The sequence below is a fragment of the Typopeltis vanoorti genome, chromosome 1 (genome assembly GCF_054136105.1).
Source record: "Typopeltis vanoorti isolate ZY-2024b chromosome 1, IOZ_Tvanoo_1.0, whole genome shotgun sequence".
Classification (NCBI taxonomy): Eukaryota; Metazoa; Arthropoda; class Arachnida; order Uropygi; family Thelyphonidae; genus Typopeltis; species Typopeltis vanoorti.
This window is the reverse complement of record NC_143549.1, coordinates 136960308-136984711: the sequence shown is the minus strand read 5'-3', so window position 1 is coordinate 136984711 and position 24404 is coordinate 136960308. Positions and strand designations below refer to the sequence as shown.

Below are 24404 nucleotides of genomic sequence, written 5' to 3'. Positions count from 1 at the left end.
TCTGGCAAAAAATGACAATGTCATACATAGAAAACAACAGTTATATAAGAAAACTTAAAGAAGCTGCTAATATGCTAAAAAACCCAACCCAATGCAATAAAAATCAAGGTTTAATTCTCCATCGAGTGTGGTCAGCTCTATTAAAAAATCTACCTCAATCTGAGCTCGGACTGTATGAATGAGAACAACAACACGTGACATTGTCCAGTATTGTTCAACGTCAATAACGTTATATATCTGCATTCTGTTATTTGAGTTTTATGAATAACCAGATGGTTATAATTTGTATTTATTAATTCTCTCGTTTAAACTTTAAGTTATACTATTTACCCCCTGAAGATGTAAATCCTATGATTTACGAAACTTGTCAGGAACTATTATTTCAGTGTTTTATATAACTGAATAATAAAAAAATGTGGTGTAATCACCGAAATATATCTTTTGAACCAATTAGCCACAGAAGTCTAAGCCTGCAATCATAGAGATAGTTAAAACATGCGGCACTCAATCAAAATAGTGAATTAAAACCAAAACCAAAATTATATGTGAACTGAAACAAAAACCAAACAAACCAAAATCAAAAACTAGACGAAAATTTAGCTTGTCCAGATTAATTTGTTTGCTACTGCAAATTCCATATTTTTTGTTTATTCATACACACATTCACTTCATGGGTGCCTTCATGCATACTCATCTGCATCTACCTTAATTTCTTTAGTTTTCCTGACAGTGCACTTCCACACACTCTCTCTCTCTCTCTCTATGCAACTAACTCTGAATCCATTTAAGTGCAGTCCATTAACACTGTATAAATCTTTCCATCTGTCAAACTCAGGCTACAGTTCGACACACTCTACATCAACTATCATCACCTATCAACTTTCTCATAGTGTGGCAACAGATCCTCAAAGTTTATTCTCTCCCTCTCTCTTTTTCTTTGCTTCTTCCAATAACTCTTTCACATCCTCCCTCATACAATATCTCTCACTTCTCGGGTCATTAGTTCCAACCAAAACAATCAATTCTTTCACCTTCCCTTATGAAGAACTCCCCTTATCATAGAATTGTAATATAAAATTATTTGTTTATGCTCTTTTTATCATTTATTCTTATGATTTTCATTTTCTTTTTACCTACAGACCTCTTACTTTCTGTTCCCAGTTTGACTCATTGATTGATTGATTGATTGATGTTCTATGGCACAAGGAAAGCAAAAATCATTATGCCAGGACACAGGGTGTTGGTAGGTAAATAAATAGTTACAAGGAGATAAAATAGTGAATAGTATAAAATATACGTATGGCATTATTAGAATATAAATGAGTAAATAAAATGTATGTGTAAAATTTAGTATTTAGAATTATTAGAATATAAATGAGTAAATAAAGTGTATGTGTAAAATTTAGTATTTACAATGAAGTATCAACATATATACAAATTCATAATCAAATGTCTTTAAAAAAATTAATGTTTTTCAAAAATTTAAAAATGTCATGCAATCTGTCTGAGTCTGATAATAGCTGAGGGTATAGGGCTTGGCCAGACAAGTAAAAATGTAATTTCTCTCTTTTGTGTGAGGCACTCACACTCCACCAGAATATGACTAATGGTAAGACGAGCATTGCATTTCATAGGTGGGTCATCAGCCCTCAGTCAATAAGTATGCATGAGATGACTGTGACCTATGAGGAGCCTAGCAAGAACAATCTCCCCCTCTTCTGTTCCTATGCTGACTAAACTGCCAATGCTTAATTTTAGGCTTAACCTCATGCAATTTGTTCATTAGTGCTTCATGCCAGGAGTGTTGCCACTGGACAATTAACTTCGATTTTAGAACCTGGAAGTAGTCAGTATAAGGGACTGTTGAAGAGTATGTCAAAAAAGTATGAGCTGATCTAACAGCTGCATCTGCAATGTCATTTCCCTTAATTCCAATGTGGCTAAGAATCCAATACAACCAAACATCAAATTAAGAGTCTTTATTTTGTACAAGAAATGTAGCACCTCACCAAGCATGGGGGTGTATGAGACTTCCGTAATAAACTACCAAAAGTGTATAAATTATACACTTTTGGTAGTTTTCTTTGATATGAACAAATGGGAGCTCTGTGTGCATCAAACAGTTGAAAGCAGACAGATGGAGGTGTATGAGACTTCTGTAATTGACAAAGTGAGAGGCTGCATGCTGGGGGTGCAAGCCCGCCATGGAGGAATGCCGTTTTGTTTGGTGCGGGTAATGTTGTCAGCACTCATGCCAACAGCTTCCATACCCTCTTTAACATGCATGCCAAAAGGATGGATGGTAGTCTGACGTGTGTGATACAGGACCTCCTAATGTAGAGAAAAGAGACTAGTCCATGTAGGGTGATCTGAAAAGGACTTTATTTTTAAGGCATAATTAAGACATATTTTCGATTAAGTGAGAGGGAGGTTCATTTGATTTAACATAAAGGCTTTGAACAGGTGATTTGTGAAAAGCACCAGTAGCTAATCAGATACCTTGATGATGGAACAGATTCAACTACAGGAGCATGCTCTCCCTTGCAGAACTATAAACCTGAGCCCCAAAATCAAGCTTTGAATGTACAAGTGAAGATAAATGCAGAGGAAGAAACATTGATCAGCTCCCCATTTGTTAGAGGATAGAGTGCGTAGGATGTTCGATGCTTGTTTGCACTTATCTCGAAGATAACAAATGTGTATAAAGAAAGTTGCTTTTTATCAAAGATGGCCTCTGGAAATATGAGGATACTAGCTTGTCTCATTCTTAAATCAGGATCAGGGTGGAGAGTGCACTTCCAGCAGAAGTGTACACAGGTGGTTTTATCAGTTGATAACCTGAACCTGGTGAGAACCAGATGACCATCCCTACATGATTAGAAGTCACTCCTTGGTCTTTCATTTCAGAGCAGATCTCTTTGGGATATTCCAGAGAAGATCTCACTCTGATATTAATCCATGAGAATAGTTTTTCAAAGTTTTATTTGGGGGGAGGGAGCATAATTGGTATTCCACAATGGATGTTGCACAAAAAATAGATGCTCTAATTGTGTTCTTGTTTCTAACAAAATGTCACTAGCACCACAGCCAGCTGACTACCTGTTGCTGGATCATGAGGGAGGATGCTCACTGCAACACTGCTGACCTTTGCAGGCAAACCCACTGATTGGTTCTGGGTAGGCAATCGAGGACTGTGCATCTTGCTGAAGCAAAGGACAAAGTAGTGCAGAACTACAAGGATAATCCCCCCCCCCACACACACACACCACATATCGAAAATGGTGGCAAGGTGTTGGATTCCAGTGATAGGATAATAAAAAAAAAGACTCAAGAAGAGGAACTCAAAGTAAAACATGCGTTAATGTGATATCTTTGTTTTTCCCTCCTTTCACACTACCTGCCTGATGTTTGACAGAAATGAAGTACTTCAACTAGTTTATACTATATACGAAATTGGTAATTGGAAACCTATATTCTTTCTGCAAGACTTATGATCATTATGTTTACTTGTTAACTAACTGAAGCTAAAATTACAAGTGTGTGAGGCTGAATTTAAAGCATAATAGTGCATTACATCTAGGCAGGACACTAACCAGAGAAAGTGATATATCTTGATATCAATTTAGTAAGTTGTTATGCAGGCTTCTGTCGGGATAAGACATTTATGCAGGAAAAATTAGTTCTAAAAATTTAGTAAATTATCTGAATTTTGATTCTCTTTTCCCCTTCTCCCCAAATACAGTGAATGGTATGCCCTATTTGTAAACAGGTGTTTCAAGTTTCGTATTCATGAATTGATTATGTGCCAATCATCTTATGGCAATGTCTATTAATTCTATTAATCTGAGGGAGGGAATTTATGTTGATAAAGTAGCTGATGACTACGCTATCAAAACAACATTTATTGCAACTGTCAGTTTTGCTTAATGAAACTCCTGGTACAATTGACACTCACTATAGCAAACTACAGAAAAGACTTGGCTAAAAATCTTGTAGCTACAATTCTGTTCTAAAGAATATTCACTATCGCAAATTTGCCACTATAACAAACTATTCCTGTGGTCCCTAAAAGTTTGCTATGGTAAGAATCAAGTGTATTTTCATATGGTATCCAGCACTCCTTATTTACTCTTTATATCAAAATTCTTGGCTCTATTAAATTATAAGTTCTTATAACATTTTTAAAGCTGTTAAATACAATTTTGTTCCTTTTGATGACAGACCAAAATAAACAATTCTGTTCTAAAGAATATTCACTATTCATTACGTACCATTGTACATAATGCTGCATAATGTCCCATCTTGCATGAGCAGAATTTTTAAATAATAACTATTACTTAAAATATATATAAAGTAAGTATATTCTATAGCAGCATTTTTCCAAACTATGTTCGACGGAAAGTGAATAAGTGTTCTGTGAAAAATCATCAAAATTAATATGAGCCTGGAATGGTTTTAAATGCTGCGACAAATTCAAACATGTTTGAAAAGCAGACACTCCTCACTTTGCGTGTGGATTGTGCTATTAAGACCTGTGCACACTGACTGACAGCCACCAATGGTTGTTGGCACCTCTGAGCGCGAGTGAAGTATGGAGATATCTATTCTAGGAAACGTGCAGTCACAAGCAAGGTCAATACGATGTGCTGCAGCCTGGCACACTTGTAGTGTGCACTATCGCATTGTTACAATGTGATACAGCCTGCTATGGTAATGTGCGCTTAGCTTTACATTGAATACACGACTGATGATACTCAACTTTACCCAAGGTGTTCTGTTAAAATTTCAGGATTTGTGAAATGTTCCGTCATAGGAAAAGTTTGAGAAACCCTGATCTATAGTATAGAATGCTCACTATAAGACTTACCACTATAACAATATATTACTGCCATCCTTTTAGGTTTATGCTAGTTAAATTTGACTGCATTTGTCTGCTTTTAAGTGGGCTGATCAAGTAGTGCTAAGATGCAGTAGCTTACCTCATTTGAGACATCTGGCAAGCAACTTCTTTTCTAGACAGATATCTGTTAATGCTGTGCCTAATTCAATGAACCTTCGGCTATTGAATACAGTTTTGTGTACATTACCTATAAAGAGCTTTTACAAGATGGACCACTAGATACGATGTACCCTATCTATTTAAAACTGCCTTTCTGAAATGATTCCATTTTAATGATAGCAGCCAAACATCATAATTGCTCATAACAACATAGCATACATTGAAGTTAGATGGACTTTTTTAAAAATTAATACATAAAATCACCAGCATTAAACAATGTCATTTATTAATAATAATACCAGTGATTTCATGTAATGGCTTCCTATGTAATTTTTATGTTTAAAACAAATAAGGAGAAAAACAAACAAAACTAACAATGTTTACATCAACAAGTACCAGTATGTTATATTGTTGATTCTCTTGGGTCTATGTTCAATCATGCATAAATACAGTCCTATCAAAAAATGTCATGTGACAAACCAATATAAAACAAAATACATGAATAAAAAATAATTATAACAAAAATTATCAGAATTAACATGTTCTACATTTAGCCATTAAGGAGGATTTTATACTAATTTCTTGCAGAAAGATGGCAGTACTATATTCTGCTTCATTTTCAAATCATTTGTAAATTTCGTTAATGAAAGGGGTTGGTAACTTTTGCTTTATCTAAGCATTCCAGTTCATCTCATGGCTAAACTATCATATTCATGTTGGGAATGTGTGCTACACACAAATTCTGTTCTAATATAAATAATATTGTGTTATATAAATAAATATAAAATTAAGCCGGCCTGGTTGGCCAAGTGGTCAGCGTATCCGCTCTCCAGCCAAAAGGATGTGGGTTTGAATCCTGCTGTGGGCATGGATGTTTGTGATTGTCTGTGAAAATACTAGTGATGATGATGGGCGGTAGATGTGCTGGCGTAGATGATGGTAGTTGGTGGATTGAGCAGTGGAGACAGAGTTGTAGAGTGCCCTCCCTCAAAGAGTCATTGACTCCCTAGAAGTGTTACGTAGTAATAATAATAATAATAATATTCATTCCAAAGCACATCTACGATCAATGCTGTACAATATTACAAAACAGGATGGAAAATGTATGAGCCAGTTACCATAAACTGCCATAATGCAGAGCATTCACAGGACATCAATGGAGATCAAAGTATTGGTGAGTATCAAAATGAAGTGAACTATATCTAAATTTATTACGAAGAAACAATTAACAACAGAAAAATGCAATATGCATAATCTGAAACAGGAATTCAGAATTTTAGTGTATGCAGGTGCAAGAATTTGTTACTAATGGAAGCTGATCTATATGGGGTGCTTAAGGGTCAAAGCTGTATAACTGAGAGGAGACCTCCACATAGCATTTAAAGGAATGCGGAGAACCGACCAGGGCTTCTGACCTAATGTCCAATCCTCACCTTCTCGTGGTGCACCCTGTTGGGTATCTACTTTGATACTGAACGAACGAGGATGGGCTGGCAATTTGGGATTTAGCCGACCAAATTGTATTCTTATTGGTTAAACCAAAATAAAAAATGATGGTACAACATGACAAAATTACATGCCGGCTGGGACGTCGCCCGGTTAAACAAGGCCCCCGTTGTTTTCGCCAGGGAACCAGGGCGAACAGCGAAAAGTCAGCTACTGGAACAAATCGGAAAACAAACCCCAACTCAACATCACCAGAGTTAAAGATCGGTACTATCAACGTAAGAAGCCTGAATGGCAAAGAAATGGAGCTAGCTGAGGAATTAGATAAGTAGCAGATCGACATAATAGGGGTGACTGAAACAAAAAAGACCAAAACTGGTGAGATCTTTCTGAGCAATAAATACAAAATGTTATATTCAGGCAATGACAATCAAGGAAAAGAAGGCGTAGCCATAGTATTCAACACAAAATACGAGGCTATTCTTCTTGAATGGCAGTCAGTCTCAAGTAGAGTAATGTGGGCAAATATGAGAATGGGGAACTGGACAATGAGACTTATTTGTGCCTATGGTCCCACAGAAGGTTCTACTAAGGTAGAAGTGGAGGAATTTTTTGAGGCTTTAGAAAAAGCAACTGACACAATGAAAAATGAAAAGTTGGTCCTTGTTGGGGATCTAAATAGTAGAGTAGGAAATGATTGTGAGACATACAAAAATATTTTGGGAAAATTTGGAGAAAAGAGCAAAGCTAATAATAATGGCAAATATCTGTTGGATTTCTGCTCAGGACATGGACTGGTTATTATTAACACCATGTTCCAACATAAAAATGCGCACAAATTCACATGGAGAGAAGAGGCTAGGAATAAGAAAAGTCTCATTGACTATGTTATTGTTGATAGTGATGTTTTCTCCCTGGTGCAGGACACCAGAGTGTACAGAGGATTTGAAATTGGAAGTGATCACTATTTAGTCTTGAGCAGGATAAAATTGATTTTCATAATGAAAAGAATAACATGTAAGAAAGTTTTAAAGCGAATAAAAGTTGAACAGCTCTCAGATGTGAACTGTAGACTAAAATACAGAAATATTATTGAAAAGAAAATGAAAGAGTTTGAGAACAGGAATCAAACCTTGGAGATTCAGTGGCAAACTCTGAAGGAAACATTGATTGATTCTGCCAGAGAGGCATGTGGTGAGGTTGTGTGCAAGGATAAAAAAATCAGAACTCCCTGGTGGACACAGGAAGTTAAAGAGGCAGTGAAGGAAAAGAAGAAAGCATACCAAAAGTTCCTGGCAAATAAGTCAGCTTTTACTCTTACAGAATACAGAGACAAATGTAAGAAAGCTAAACAGTGTGTAAAACTAGCTAAACAAAAGTCATGGGAGGACTTTGGCAAGAATATAGAAAATAAATATCAAGAAGGTGGCAAAATATTCTGGAGGTTGTTGAAGAAGCTTAGGAATGGAGGAAAGAGTGCTGTAAAAGGAATTAGAGATGATAAAGGTGAAATGAAAACAGGAGAAAAAGATATCCTTGAAGTATGGAGTAATTACTTTGAAAAACTGCTAAATGAAACAAGCAGTGATGACAGCACAGTGATAAAAAACACTGACCAGGCATGCAGTCAGGAATACATATCCATACTTGAAGTAAAAAAAGCCATCAAAGGCTTGAAATGTGGAAAGGCAAAAGGAGTAGATGACATTCGACCAGAAATGCTGAAGTATGGTGGTATAAGAGTCTTACAGTGGCTGCACTGCATAGTTCAGAAAGCCTGGGCAGAGGGACGAATTCCCGATGATTGGAGTAGAGCTCTCATAGTACCCATATATAAAAAGGGAAATAAAACTGAATGTGAGAATTACAGAGGTATTTCCCTACTAAGTGTTCCTGGCAAGATCTATGCAAGTATACTTGAGAAAAGGTTGAGAAGAATTGTGGAAGAAAAGCTTGGTGAAGAACAAGCTGGATTCAGGCCAAATAGAGGCTGTCAGGATCAGATCTTCACTTTACGACAAATAGTCGAGAAAGCATGGGAATATAACAAAGATCTGTATTTAAGTTTTGTCGATTTGGAAAAGGCATATGACAAGGTGCCAAGAGAGAAGCTATTCAATACGCTGCAGTTATATGGTGTGAATGGGGCATTATATCAAGCAATACTTAGTCTTTATTTGAGTTGTGAGTCAGCAGTTAGAATTGAAGGAAGTACAGGAAGATGGTTTAATGTTAAATCTAGTGTGAGACAAGGATGTACATTATCCCCTCTGTTATTCATTATCTATATGGATCACATTATGAAGGAAAGTGGTATTAAACCTGATATCAAAATTGGAGATGTTAATGTCAGCTCTTTGCTTTATGCGGACGATGTTATACTTCTAAATAAATCCGCTACAAGTCTGCAAGATTCTCTGACTAAATTGAATAGCTGTTGTAATAGATATGGTATGAAGATCAGCAATAAAAAGACAAAGACAATGAAAATAGGCAGAATCATTGAAAATGTCAACTGTGTTGTCAATGGAGAACCTGTGGAACAAGTAAAACATTTCAGCTACTTAGGCACAATTTTGACTGAAGATGGTAAACTAAATATAGAAATAGACAACAGAATCAGCAAAGCTGGTATGGTGGGAAGTCAATTGAATAAATTCATATGGAATAAGAAAGAAATTAGTCAGAACACTAAATTAGCTGTATACAAGACTGTGTTCAAACCAATTTTAACTTATGGATCTGAGAGCTGGGTCAGAAGTAAAACACTTGACCAAAGACTAGAGACCGCAGATATGAGAGTCCTGAGAAAGATTAGAGGTGTGAACAGATAGCATCAATGGCAATATCATATTAAAAATGAGGATATTAGGAAAGAACTTGACATTGTCAGCATCCAGGAATGCGTTAGCAGAGCTAATCTCAGATGGTATGGTCACTTAAATAGAATGGGTGAGGAAAGATTAGCAAAACAAGTGTTCTCTGCCAGGTTGGCAAGAAAACGACCCAGAGGAAGACCAAGATATAGGTGGATTGATACGGTACAAAGTGCCTTAGACGATAGAAATATAAGATCTGATAATGTTGGAGTCTTGACAAGTAACAGACTGATTTGGAGGAAAATTGTAGATAGGAAGTTAGTAATGATGTAATTTTTTCATGTAGTACTGTCATATCCTGTACACCCCTTGAGGGTACATGGCAGGAATTTGATGATGATGATGATGATGGAAGCTGATCGCTGACAATCCTTTTCAATATGTAAAGCCTGCCAATTGGATTAAATAAATAGATCCAATAGCCTTGCCTAAACAGTCAGTGGATCCAAACTCCATTAACCATTGTGGAAGAGAAACTTGAAGACAAGCTGGGTTCAGGCCAAATAGAGGTTGTCAATTATGTTATCCCTAGTATTGTTTGAATTAACTGTATTAACGATGTCCTATGATACTTAGGATGAAATATTTACTTACTAAAACTTATTACTGTGGTTATTACATGTGTTTGTTTAGTCAGTTACTCCAGCCATCTAGAATATCATTATCTTCAGTTTTAGTATCACCTTTTTCATCTCTTATTTCTTTTACAGAACTCTTACCACCATTTCTAAGTTTTCTAAATAGCCTTCGTAATTCCTACAAGTATTTCCACTACTTTTCCTTAGCTACACACTACATCATTTTCTCACATTTTTCTCTGTATTCTCTCTCTCTCTGAGCACATGCTGACTTACTTGCCAGGAACTTTCAATATGCCTTCTATTCCTTGATTGCCTCCTCAGTCCAGCATGGAATTCTGATTTTTCTAATCTTATAGATTACCTCACAACACATGTCTCTCTGGCTGAATTAATTACTGTTTTCTTAAGAGTTTTTCACTGAATCTCCAAGGTTTGGTTCTGGTTTTCAAATTCTTTCATCTTTTCTTCAATAAGAAGGCTGGAGGTCTGAGTGGTCAGTTTATTTAATGATCATGTAAAATAGATTTTTATTTGTTTTATTGTTTTTTTCTTTTTCCTTAGGAATGTTCATGTTTTATAGTACATTACTGGTGATTTTCATGTTTCAATGTACTTGATTTATTGCATAACATAATTGTTGAGATATTACTATATTAAAGTAACACTATAAAATGGCACCAAAAATGCCCAAGAAAAAAGCACAAAAAAAGAAGAAAAAAAAAAAGGGGGGGGGGGGTACATTTAAGTGAATAGTAAACTTAAGAACAAGAAAGTTTTGTCCCGAAGGAGTGAACTTCCAGGTACTGAAGCTGAATTAACATTTGAAATTTTAAGATTAAGTTATTAGACAGATGACATGGAAATTATAAGAAAGTCAAAATAAGTTTAAGCAGAAAAGGAGAGACAACATTACACTGAAGCAGGTATGATATTAAATAATGATAATCAGGTAAAGCTGAACATAAAAATAAAGATGTTATTTGGTAAGGTGAACTGACTGAATTTTAAAACATGACAATTATGACCATGTCTGTATTACTACTTCAAGATTTCCTTATACAGAAATCAAAAATATATAGCAATTGCAATTGAAAAATAGATGAGAGTTCTTGAAGGAACAAACAACTCACCTAATGAAACATATAGCGTGTTTCATTAGGTGAGTTTCACTTGGTAATAAACTGTTAGTGTATTACCAAGCTATTATGGAAATGAATTAAGAAAAGGGCTTTGATGCAATATGCAGGCTGTGTAAAAGAAATGATTGCAAGTTTTTTTTTCGAATGTGTGGAATGAGCATGAAGGAAGAATGCATTTATATAAGAGGGACAGCCTGCACTTAAAAGAATTTAGTATTAAGAGTTTGGAGAAATTATTTATTAGTATGAGACCTAATACAGAGAGTCAAGAAAACTAGATCATGATGGAAGGCATCTATGTCTAAGAGTGACCTCTAAATTCTGCAACCATGAAAAATATGAATATGCAAAATCATAGAATAAAAGGATGATTGTGTGTTTGTCCAGTTTGGGCTTATTAACCCCTTAATGTATCAATTAAAAATCAGAAAGCTGTCGTTTTTTTGCCAATTTTTTGGGCGAGGGTGATTTGCTGGATCAAATTCATCATTATTTGAAAAATAATGATGAATTGGTGCAAACGCAAACGAAACAGCCGATACACGGCATTGGCAACTTTTCTCAGCTGAAAGGAAATAGGCACAAGATTGTCTAGCATCTATATTAGGTTGTATTTATATGTGAAACCAAAATTCAAAATCAATTTTGGTGCAATAAACAAAAGATGTGTCACAGACATCATTGTATGTTAAGGGGTTAAATAATGGGTAGATAGAGACAATGTCATTTGCTATCATCGATAGTCTCACAAAAATTGTTCACATGCCTACCAGAATATCATATAGTCATAATTTCTTTCCAAACTCGCTTCATCTCTTCTTCATTAGTGACCCTTCTAAGTATATTATGATGTTGTTTATTCTCTAGGCAATTCAGATCATGACATAGTATTAATTTCTTCCCTTATGGAATAACATTCACACTGCCACTGTCATATCTGTATGCTGCACAGAATTATAATGTCAAATGACATTATGATTTCACTGATTCATTTCCTTGGCTGGATTATTGTCTACAGTTTTCTGATCTAAACACTTGCACAGACTATATCACAAAAATAATTCTTATTGGTATAGATATATTTAATCTCCATTCTACATTAAATTCTCATTCCATGTCTAAATCTTAGTCCCCCAAGAAGTATGCCAAAATGGTGCATGAGAAGGTTCAGTGGCATTTCTCTGAAAAGCATAATGCAATCAGTTTTATTTGAAATCTGCAACTTTCTTACAGTTCACACACTTTGCATTTATTTCAAGCTAGAATTGCATTTACTTCAAGCAAATTACTAACATATCCTGAACTAATTCTGAAAGGGCTAAAAGCATGTAACTGACATCAAATCCAAATAGCAGTCATGATTTCTTGTGTATTGCAAAAGCTATGCTATAACTTCCATCAAACCCTGCTTCCTAACTCTTTGACCTAGATCCCACATACAGTGCATCTCTCTCCTGGCGTTTTTTTTTTTTTTCCCTTGTCCTTGTATTGCAGATCTTGGTAAATATTCTCTCAGGATGTGAAAAGAAATTCAGAAGAATCTTATCCAATTGTACCAAAGGTTTATGCTCCAGAGTTCAAATCTATTCTATGTTGCCTCCCCCTCCACATCCTATTCCAGTTTCCTATCCTGCTACCTGAAAATTACTTAACATCTAATTAAATGATTGCCAGTATGGATCTACCACTGTCAGTCAACAGGAGATCTTTTTGCTTATATAACACACTTTTAGACAAAAATCATGGAAAAGTTTGGAGAATCTCAAGTGGCTGATCTTGATATCTCTAAGACATCTAACCAGGTAATAAGCATTTGACACAAATGCCTATTACGTAAATATCCATCATACAGAAAAGTTGCCTAAGACTTCTGAATGTGGATTGCCAGCTTGGTCTGGACGCACACTTCATGAAATTTATCAGTAGCCTCAAACTTCGCAACTAATGCAAAGCTTCAAGTTCCATATATCAACAACTTTTTCTACTTGACTGCAAATCAATCCACAGTTTTGCTCATTATGGCACACTCTCATTTGACAAATCTCATACTACACAAATCAATATAGCCTCCAGAATTTCAAATTTTACAAGCCTAAATTCTGATCTCCACACCATTATTCAATATGGTTCTGGTAATCTTGTTAGTTTCAATGATAGTAAAACTTAATCCTGCCTTATTTTTCACAAAACCATTTTCTTCAATTCTTAATTTTTTTTTTTTTTCTTTAATGCCCAAATTTATAGACAAGTTGAAATTTCTCTTGCTGGAATAGCAAATTTCAATCTTTCTTTTAACAAAGAGGTATTGTGTGTTACAGATTACTCTTTCACCCATGGCAGTTAATTTTATATATATATCATAAATCCTACCTGGAATGGTATTCCTAAGAGGTTAACAGACTCAGTATAAAAGAGAGAAAATAGGTTGATTAATGACTTATCTCTCACCAATTCACTGCACTTTCTTTCATGGAAAGAGACATTCTGTTTCTGCTGTTAGCATTTTCTACAAATATTTCCATGGTCAGGGTTCAGCATAAATGGGATGGGTAGTTTCCCTCACTCTCCTCTATATCTAGTAAAACATGTTAAGTATCTATTTAATACTTTTTCACAGTTCAACTCCAAACTCACTTGTCAAATTTTTTTTTTCTTCTATTATTCCTTATACTGGAGCAGTCTTTCCTCTTATTTCCTAAAGAGTTCACAATCTACATTACTTCAATTTTATTAGATTTTTTTTTCCACACCTTTCTTCACACCCCATACTATTGTACTATAGGTTAAATAACCTATCAGATATAAGATAATCAAAGAATCAATTTCAATTTGTCATGAATCTCACAGTTTGAAAATGGATACAGATTCTATTGTTGCACTTTATTTATGTATTGATTTAAATTGTTAATGCAAATAAGAGAACAGGAGATGTCAAAAGCAAACCAGACAAACATGGATACAAAAACTGGCAGACCATAAGAAATAGAAACAAATACACACACACACACACACATATGGTTATATACGGATATATTAAAATACATGGATATAATACCAGATGAAGGAATTGCATTTGTTCCAAGACAAAGAAATGGAGCCTAATAACTGCAATATTATTTGACATTTAAATAATAACATGGCATCACAACTTACCGGACTTCTTTAGAAGTAGTAAAAACAGTATGAAATGCTTGTTCATCACACTGTGTGAAATGAAAGTCAACACAACCCAGCTCTGTCTCATCGCTGAAGCATCCTAAGAGGCGGACTGTATCAGTGAGACTTGTGTGACAAATCTAAAAATGATAACAGTACAAAAATAAACATAAGCAATTAAATGTACCTAATGTATTAATAATTAAAAATCAAAAACATAAATCAGTCATGTAGTGAAGAACAATTACAAATAAAAGTCAAATGGTTATCTGTACTAAATTAACTGGAAAAGAGATCACAATTTGTAAAAAGATTCAGTAAAAGTTTCATTTCAGCTTAACAAAACATCCATTACTATATTATATGCTTGTTCACCACACAGTGTGATGAACAAGCGATAGGTATCAGAGAGTTGTGTATGGTGGGACAGTTTCAAGGAGGCAGAGGGTTACAAGTGGGGTCCCACAAGGCTCAGTACTGGGACATATATTGTTTAACCTTTATATCAGTGGTGTTCAACCTTTTTTTACTAAGCAAGCTACTTTTCTATAAAAAGTTATTCGGCGATCTACTCTCTTATATTGATCATGTTCCCCCAACCTGATATCTGATTAATCACAAATAAACAACTAAAAATAAATAACTAAAAAAAAAAAAAAATACACAACTAAAAACTTTATTTGTGTATTTAAAAATTTATTTATCACTTTTAATTATTTTAATACAACAACAAAAAAAGATATATATATATATATATATATATATATTGAAATAAAATATTTATTTCTCTATTTTGGAAAACCAAAGTTAGAAAAAACAACAGATTGATTACAAACTCACAAGTTACAGGAAATGCTGGTTGATTAAAAAAAAAAAGAAAAAAGTTAATGTGAAATTTGGCATTGTATAGACCTCGCAATATTTTCATAGTCAAGTTGATATGAAGAAGTGGCCAATCGCAGACAATCATCCAAATGATCATTTGTAATTTGGTTTCTTAATTGATTTTTTATGACAGTCATATTTGAAAAAGTGGATTCTGACAAATAAGTCGATCCGAAACACGACAGAATTTTTCACGCAATATCAGTTAATATTAGGAATTTTTCATGTGCATACTTCCAAATGACTTCATTGTTTATTGATTTTAAATGTAAACTATTCTGAATGTTTATTATCTCAAGTTCTACTTCAGCTTGATTTATATCAAACAGCCCACTAATTTTATTTGAAATTTCTGTGATGTTCAAGTTTTCTTGAAATGGATTATTGATAAAAGATACAATCATTTAAGTTTTATTAAAATCTTTAAATCTTGAATTTATTTCTTCCTCAACTAATTCTATTTCACGAATAAATTCTTTTAAGTCATAGCAAAACATTTCTTGATTTTGTTCAAAAAATTTTAATAAATATGGGAGATGTCTAAATTCACGGTCATGTATATTTTTCTTTAATAAAAGTAAGTATTGTTGGAAAGTTTTTATTGAACTTAACATGTCAATTAAATTTTTATCTCTACCTTGTAACTCTAAATTTAAATTGCTTAATTTCATACAGAAATCTACTAAAAATGATAAGTGTAACAACCATCTTTTATCACTCAATTGTGAATAAATATCTCCTTTTTCATCAAGAAAATTTTTTATATCGTTAATTAGTACAAGAAATCTTTCAAAAATTGACTTCTGCTGAGCCAGCGAACATTACAGTACAACAGAAGTTCACTATCATCATCTGCCTGCAATTTAAATAACCGCCATTTCAGGGCTTTTCCTCGAACATAATTTACAATTTTAAATGTAATCCAAAACATCTTTTGTGTTTTTAATCTTTTACTACACAGTACTTGTTGGTGAATAATACAGTGGTACGTTAAAAAATCTGGATATTTGTCATCGTTTTTACATAATGAAATGAAGCCTGATTTATTACCTATCATTGCTGGAGCACCATCAGTAGTAATAGACACAAGTTTAAAAAAGCAAAAGTTTGTGTTATTTCACAAGTTCATCAAATGCTGAAAAAATGTCTTCTCCCCTAGTCCTTCCCAATATAATTTTCAAAAGTTCTTCTTTACTTGAATAATCTTGAAATATCATGCGAATAAATACCATTAACTGAGCAATATCAGTGAAGTCATTTGATTCATCAAATTGTAATGAAAATGCAACACACTGATGAATGTCTGAATTAACCTGGCCTGGAAACTTTTCTCTGGCAATTGGAACTCTTCCTTTCGGGAATTTGAAACCTTGTCTGCGGCCTAGAAGTAGTCTCTCTCTCTGTCTCTCTCTAGCTACGTCTCGAACCGAGAAACTCCTCTCTCAAGCAACGTGGATCCGGGGGCAGTCTCTCTGACAACGACTCTGGATGGGGCGGCCTCCTCTCTGACAGCAATTCTGAAACCGGGACCCCTTCTGCTTGCTTCAATCCCTTTTTATTAGGCCTCCTCTGAGACCTCGCATGAAGTTTGGCAGCCCTCAAAGAATCAGTATGAGTCTTTCATCTTAAGTTTCAAGTTCTGCATGCCTTTTGTTCTCCTGCGCTTTCTTTTGATTGTAAGTTGCCGGCCATCGGAAAGTTCTTTGAACTCTTTCTGATTGACTTCTTAGATGTTTACACTTAGGGCCTGCAAGCCTTTCTCATACATACAAGTTTCAATAACAATCTTTCTAATGCCGCCATGTACAGCTTCAGTGACAAAAATATTGCATTTGTTTTTAACACTCTAACATATTCTTATTAAAGCAGTATATACAGTTAACTTCAAAAGAGTTATTTACAAAAACATCTAATACAAACTATACTGAGACAAACAAAGTTTTTTTTTTTACAATATTCACATGGGACTTATCCTAAGTAAAAAATCGATGTAATGTGTTTTGGAATATTTAATATTTAAGCTACAATCGAGTTTTTACACTTTGCTTATAATCGTATTCACTTGACTCGCTGTTTGACTTCCACTGATCCAAATTAATTCATTTACCCGGACTTATAAGAAAATTACTGATTTGACAATTTTAACAAAAAATAAATAAACAATAGCAATACACTTAAAGCGAATTAAAAATAATACAAAATAATGATAAATAAAATATTATGTTTTCAGATTTAATTAAATTTGTAAGTAAGGAGGAATACACAAGAGATCGGCCAAAAAATCGCTCCACGATCGATGGATTGAACACCCCTGCTTTATATCAATGACATTGTCAGTGGATTGCAAGGGGATATTCAGTTGTTTGCGGATGATGTGAAGCTGGGAAGGATTATTGGTAATAGTGCAGATGTGGTAGCCCTGCAAGAGGATTTGAATAAGCTAGATAGATGGGCAAATGAATGGGAGGAGGGGGTGTCTGTTTAATGCAGCAAAATACAAGGTCTTGAGGTTTGGGAAACATCGATGGAACGCTGCATACTCTACGGGAGGAGCTATACTGGAGGAAGTAGGGGAGACAAGAGATCTGGAGTTGATGATAAATAGAAACCTTAAATTTAGAGGACATATTGCAAAGGTGGTGAAGGTAACATAGAGGATTGCTGCAATAATGAGAAGGACACTGATCTACAGAGATAAAAGGGTTATCATTCCATTGTACAAGTCTCTGATCAGACCACATTTAGACTATTGTTCTCAGATTTGGTCCCCAGGATTTGAAGGGGATAAATTAACTGTGGAAAGGATACAAAGGCTGATAACAAAGATGGTTTCAGGACTGTACCATGTTAGTTATGAGGATCAGCTGAGGGAATCTGGACTGCAGAGTTTGGTGGATAGAAGAAGGAGAGGTGATATGAATGAGACTTTTAAACTGTTGAGAGGTGGTTACAGGGTTGACATTGGGGAGTTCTTTTGCTTGGTTGAACAGCAGGAAGGAGTGATGACAAGAGGCCATCCCTGGAAGTTACGAAAGGAAACTGTTTGCAAGAGGGTGAGGAGTGGTTTCTTTGCATGGAGGGTGGTTGAACCATGGAATGCATTGCCTGATGGAGTGGTGAGAGCGAGAATGGTCAATGAGTTTAAGGAGTGGTATGATAGACTTTGTTTCTTAGGGGGACCTCCCCTCGATGAGTCTTGATAGACTTTGTGTTTCTTAGGAAGGAACTCCAGCAGTGAGTCTTTTGACTCCATGGAGGTCTGAATAATAATAATAATAACAATATTCCATATCACTCCCAATTTAAATGACATTAAACAACAGTCACTGGAAGTCAAGTGACACACACCTCATGCGGGGGGAAAAAAAAAAACTTACCCAAAACCTTTCAAATTCACTCCCATATTCAACATTTATTTCAAATCTGACTATTTTTGACTACTTTTGTTAACAAAAATATCAGCTTCTTCAAATACAAATGAATTCCCTTTGCTCAATATAAATATATATATTCAACCTATGAAAGGCTGTAAACCTACCATACATCAAAAAACTCACTAGATTGAGTATCATACATCAGAAAACTCACTAGATATGGTTTTAGAATGACGTATACATCATTCTAAAACCATACTTACAAATGTGGTACTCTATTGAATCCATTTCAAATGGTGGACTCCCACTAGGTGACAAAAATCATCCATCATCATCTAAAAGCATTCAGAAATGTCTAGACCACAGTAGGATGTGAACCACAAGAAAGAGAAATCAATATCCACTTGACCAACAAGGGTTGTGAACATACACTAATCTCTTATCTCAAAGGGGCATTGTGAACACCAACACAACATCCCAAGTTAGCAAGTATCTAACTAAGAATAATATTGTCTTTTTGTTTTCATTCAAGTTCATATGAAGCAGTCTAATGTGAGATTAAGGCCACAAAATATACAGTTGGTTGTTGCTATAGCCCAGGGAGTTCCATGAATGATCTGGAAGACGTGCATTGTCAAATTAATACGAGTACAGGTTGAGTGATTATTATGGGAGACTTCAACTATGGATATATAGACTTGAAGAAAGAAAGATCACATGGCAGGAAGGAAATGGAATTTATACACCTACTCAGAGCTAATTAGCTGAGGCAGCCTGTATGGGGAGTACTAGGGATAGGAGAGTATTGTACCTGGTCATAAGATCAGAAGAGCTATCCATAACTAAAGTGACCACATTGCCTCTGATTGGTGAAAGTGACCATGCAGTCTGACTTGGGAGATTGTACAACATGGAGAATATTCTGTCAAGAAGGAGCATATGTGGAACTATAAGACAGGTGTGATTATGACAAGCTTAGGAAGAAGCTTAAATCTGTGCCATGGCATAAAAACACTGCAGGGTAAGGATGTTAGTAGTGAATGGAAGATAGTTAAGGATCATCTAGAAAAAGCAATGTTAATTTGTATACCTAAGGTAAGGAAAATTAATCAGGTAGGAGAGATGGATGAGTAATATCTTTAAGAACGAGCTGCAGAAGAATAAAATGTTTTGGAGGGTATACAAAGAGAAAGATGACCAGCAAACTCACAAACAGTACAGAGATCAGGCAAGAAAGGTGACCAGCATGGCAATAAAGTCAAAATCACATTATGAGAAGAATCGAGTTGAGCAGGACCGAAGGAAATCCCAGAGTTCTTTTGTTATGTGACAAATAAGAGGAAGAATTAACTTTAACTTTATTAATTAAAGTTATATAGTAAATATAGTACATTATTAATTAACTTTAATGAGTGATGATGGTCACAAGGTGACAGAAGCAGATAAAATAGCTGAGTTACCGAATGACCACTTTACAAGGGATATATCATCCTAGTGATGTTACTACTTTAACACTGTGATAGATACTAATGTGGGAACAGAGGTGAATGAATTGGAGGTACTTAGGATATTGCAGAATCCCAATGTAATTACACCTGTGGGATAAGATGGGATATCAACTCGGGTTTTGCAAGAATGTGCAAAGAAACTGACAATATCTAACTATGCTTTTTAATTTAAGTCTCAACTGTTACAGAGTTCCATGGGAGTGGAAAGGGGGCAAAATAATTCCCTTGCATAAGGGAAGTTCTAAGACTGCAGTAGCAAATTATAGACGAATCAGTATCTTAGGCATGGTGGTAAAAGTAGTGGAAGAATTGGTCAAAAAGAGAATTCAAGAATGGGTGGATAAAAATATGATACCGTATGAGGGATAATATGAATCTGTGAAGGGTTGGTCATGCCTTAGTAATTCACGATCTTTTCATAACAGAGTAACAGCAGAGCTGGATAAAGAAAATGGCTAAGCGATGATTCTGCTGGATTTTGCAAAGGCATTTGACAGAATACCACATGGAATTCTGTTATGCAAAGTAGAACACATGGGAATGGATATGACACTGGTTAAGTGGATAAGAGGGGAGTTGCTGGACAGATATCAAAAAGTGATATATGGAGGGCCAGAATCGATGTGAAGAGAGGTGACTAGCGGCATGCCACAAGGCTCAGTGCTGGGACCATTGCAGTTTAAATTGTACATAAACGATATTGGGAATAACTTGAAAGGAAATATTCAGTTGTTTGCTGATAATGCAAATTTAGGTAGAGTAACAGTAACAGTTAATCAAGGCAATGTGGAGAGCTTGCAGGATGATTTAAACAGGCTGTCAGTATGGGCAAAAGATAATGGGTGTCAGAATCTGAAGAAAAATTAAAAATTATGCATTTTGGGATAAATAGATTACAAGCTGTGTACCACATTGATGGAACTGTACTTCAGGAAATAGATGAAGGTAGGGATTTAGCAGTAGACAGTTGAAGTTTAGAGGACACATTGCTAAGGTAGCTCCATAAGAGTACTTGGCAATTGAAGAACACACTAACAAGTAGAGATAAGGTAGTTGTTATTGCTCTTTATAAGATCTTGATAGGCCCATATCTGGAATACTGTGCTGAAGTCTGGTCTCCTGGGGATGAAGAAGTAGCGGAGAAGATTCAAACACAAGTGAAAAAGTTATCAAGTGATCCATGGAATGTTCCCTATGAAGATAGATTCAGGGCGTGGCTGATATGAAAAAAAAAGAGGGGGATATGATAAAAACATTTAGGTTGATTAAAGAGTTTTATAGGATTGATGCAGGGGGAAATGTTTCAACACTTGGCTGGAAAGGAGAGAACAAGGGATCAACCCTGAAAGTTGAATAAAGGAATGGTTAGTAGAGCTGTGAGGACTAGATTTTTTGCATGGAGAGTTGTGAATGAGTGGAGTGGGTTGCCAAAGTCAACTGTGAGTGCTATGTCTGTTGATGGATTCAAGGAGAGGTATAATAGATTATGTGGATAATTTGGGTCTCCCATAATGAGTCTTAAAACTCAAGGGGGGTTCTCATACAATAACAATAATAGTAATTGACTTAAATTCTCTTTGCTTCATCTTTAGGACCAAATTCATCTAAACTATTCTGAAGATTTTTTCTTCTTTTAATTCTTTTTTAATTTTTCTTCTTGATTTTCTTCAATTCAACTTTGTTACTAGTGAAGTTCTCACTATCATCATCAAATTCCTGCCAAGTACCCTCAAGGGGTGTACAGGATATGATAGTAGTACATGAAAAAAATTACATCATTACTAAGTTCCTATCTACAATTTTCCTCCAAATCAGTCTATTACATGTCAAGACTCCAACATTATTGGATCTTATATTTCTATTGTCTAATGCACTTTGTACCATATCAATCCACCTATATCTTGGTCTTCCTGTGGGTCGTTTTCCTACCAACCTGGCAGAGAACACTTGTTTTGCTCTTTCCTCGCCCATTCTGTTTAAGTGACCATACCACCTAAGATTAGCTCTGCTAACGCATTCCTGGATGCTGACAATGTCAAGTTCTTTCCTAATATCCGTGTTTTTAATATGATATTACCATTGATGCCATCTGTTCACGCTTATAATCCTTCTCAGGACTCTCATATCTGCGGTCTCCAGTCTTTGGTCAAGTGTTTTACTTCTGACCCAGCTCTCATATCCATAAGTTAAAACTGGTTTGAACACTGTCTTGTATACAGCTAATTTAGTGTTCTGACTAATTTCTCTTATTCCATATGAATTTATTCAATTCACTTCCCACCATACCAGCTTTGCTGATTCTGTTGTCTATTTCTATATTTAATTTACCATCTTCACTAAAAATCATGCCTAAGTAGCTGAAATGTTTTACTTGTTCCACAGGTTCTCCATTCACAACACAGTTGACATTTTCAATGAGTCTGCCAATTTTCATTGTCATTATCTTTTTAATGCTGACCCTCATACCATATCTATTACAACAGTTATTCAATTTAGTCAGAGACTCTTGCAGACTTGTAGCGGATTTATTTAGAAGTATAACATCGTCCGCATAAAGCAAAGAGCTGACATTAACATCTCCAATTTTGATATCATGTTTAATACCACTTTCCTTCATAATGTGATCCACATAGATAATGACTAACAGAGGGGATAATGTACATCCTTGTCTCACACCAGATTTAACATTAAACCATCTTCCCATACTTTCTTCAATTCTAACTGATGACTTACAACTCGAATAAAGACTAAGTATTGCTTGATATAATGCCCATTGGCACCATATAACTGTAGGGTAATGAACAGCTTCTCTCTTGCCACATTGTCACGTCTTTTCTAAATCGACAAAACTTAAATACAGATCTCTGTTAAATTCCCATGCTTTCTCGACTATTTGTCATAAAGTGAAAATCTTCCTGACAGCCTCTATTTGGCTCGAATCCAGCTTGTTCTTCACCAAGCTTTTCTTCCACAATTCTTCTCAAACATCTCTCAAATAAACTTGCATAGATCTTGCCAGGAACACTCAGTAGAGAAATACCTCTATAATTCCCACATTCAGTTTTATTTTCCTTTTTATATATGGGTACTATGAGAACTGTACTCCAATCATCGGGAATTCATCCCACTGTCCAGGCTTTCTGAACTATGCAGTGCATCCACTGTAAGACTCTTATACCACCATACTTCAGCATTTCTGGTCGAATATCATCTACTCCTGCTGCTTTTCCACATTTCAAGCCTTTGATGGCTTTTTCTACTTCAAGTATGGATATGTATTCCTGACTGCATGCCTGGTCAGTGTTTTTTTTTTTTTTATCACTGTGCTGTCATCACTGCTTGTTTCATTTAACAGTTTTTCGAAGTAATTACTCTCCATACTTCAAGGATATCGTTTTCTCGCGTTCCATGTCACCTTTATCATCTCTAACTCCTTTTACATCACTTTTTCCTCCATTCTTAAGCTTCATCAACATCCTCCAGAATATTTTGCCACCTTCTTGATATTTATTTTCTATATTCTTGCCAAAGTCCTCCCATGACTTTTGTTTAGCTAGTTTTACACACTGTTTAGCTTTCTTACATTTGTCTCTGTATTCCGTAAAAGCAAAAGCTGACTTATTTGCCAGGCACTTTTGATATGCTTTCTTCTTTTCCTTCACTGCCTCTTTAACTTCCAGTGTCCACCATGGAGTTCTAATTTTTCTATCCTTGCAGACAACTTCACCACATGCCTCTCTAGCTGAATCAATCTGGGCTTTCTTCAAGGCATGACACTGATTCTCCAAGGTTTGATTCCTGTTCTCAAACTCTTTCATTTTTTCTTCAATAATCTTTGTGCATTTTAGTCAACAGTTCACATCTGAGAGATGCTCAACTTTTATTCGTTTTAAAACTTTCTTGCATGTTATTCTTTTCAATATGAAATTCAATTTTATCCTGCTCAAGACTAAATAATGATCACTTCCAATTTCAAATCCTCTGTACACTCTGGTGTCCTGCACCAGGTAGAAAACATCACTATCAACAATAACATAGTCAATGTGACTTTTCTTATTCCTAGCCTCTTCTCTCCATGTGAATTTGTGCACATTTTTATGTTGGAACATGGTGTTAGTAATAACCAGTCCATGTCCTGAGCAGAAATCCAACAGATATTTGTCATTAATATTAGCTTTGCTCTTTTCTCCAAATTTTTTCCTAAAATATTTTTGTATGTCTGACAATCACTTCCTAATCTGCTATTCAGATTCCCAACAAGGACCAACTTTTCCTTTTTCATTGTGTCAGTTACTTTTTCTAAAGCCTCAAATTCTACCTTAGTAGAACCTTCTGTGGGACCATTAGCACAAATAAGTCCCATTGTCCAGTTCCCCATTCTCATATTTGCCCACATTACTCTACTTGAGACTGACTGCCATTCAAGAAGATTAGCCT

At 35.3% G+C, this 24404-nt stretch overlaps 1 protein-coding gene across 3 annotated transcripts in view; it reads right to left on the bottom strand.

The window, feature by feature from the left end:
* bchs (WD repeat and FYVE domain containing 3 bchs) overlaps nt 1–24404 on the bottom strand; it is a 1305514-nt gene that overhangs the window by 995545 nt on the left and 285565 nt on the right. For all 3 annotated transcript variants that reach the window (XM_090399415.1, XM_090399420.1, XM_090399430.1), the window contains exon 16: nt 14198–14340. In XM_090399415.1, coding sequence (XP_090255541.1) covers nt 14198–14340 — 143 coding nt within the window. The remainder of the gene's footprint in view (nt 1–14197; nt 14341–24404) is intronic.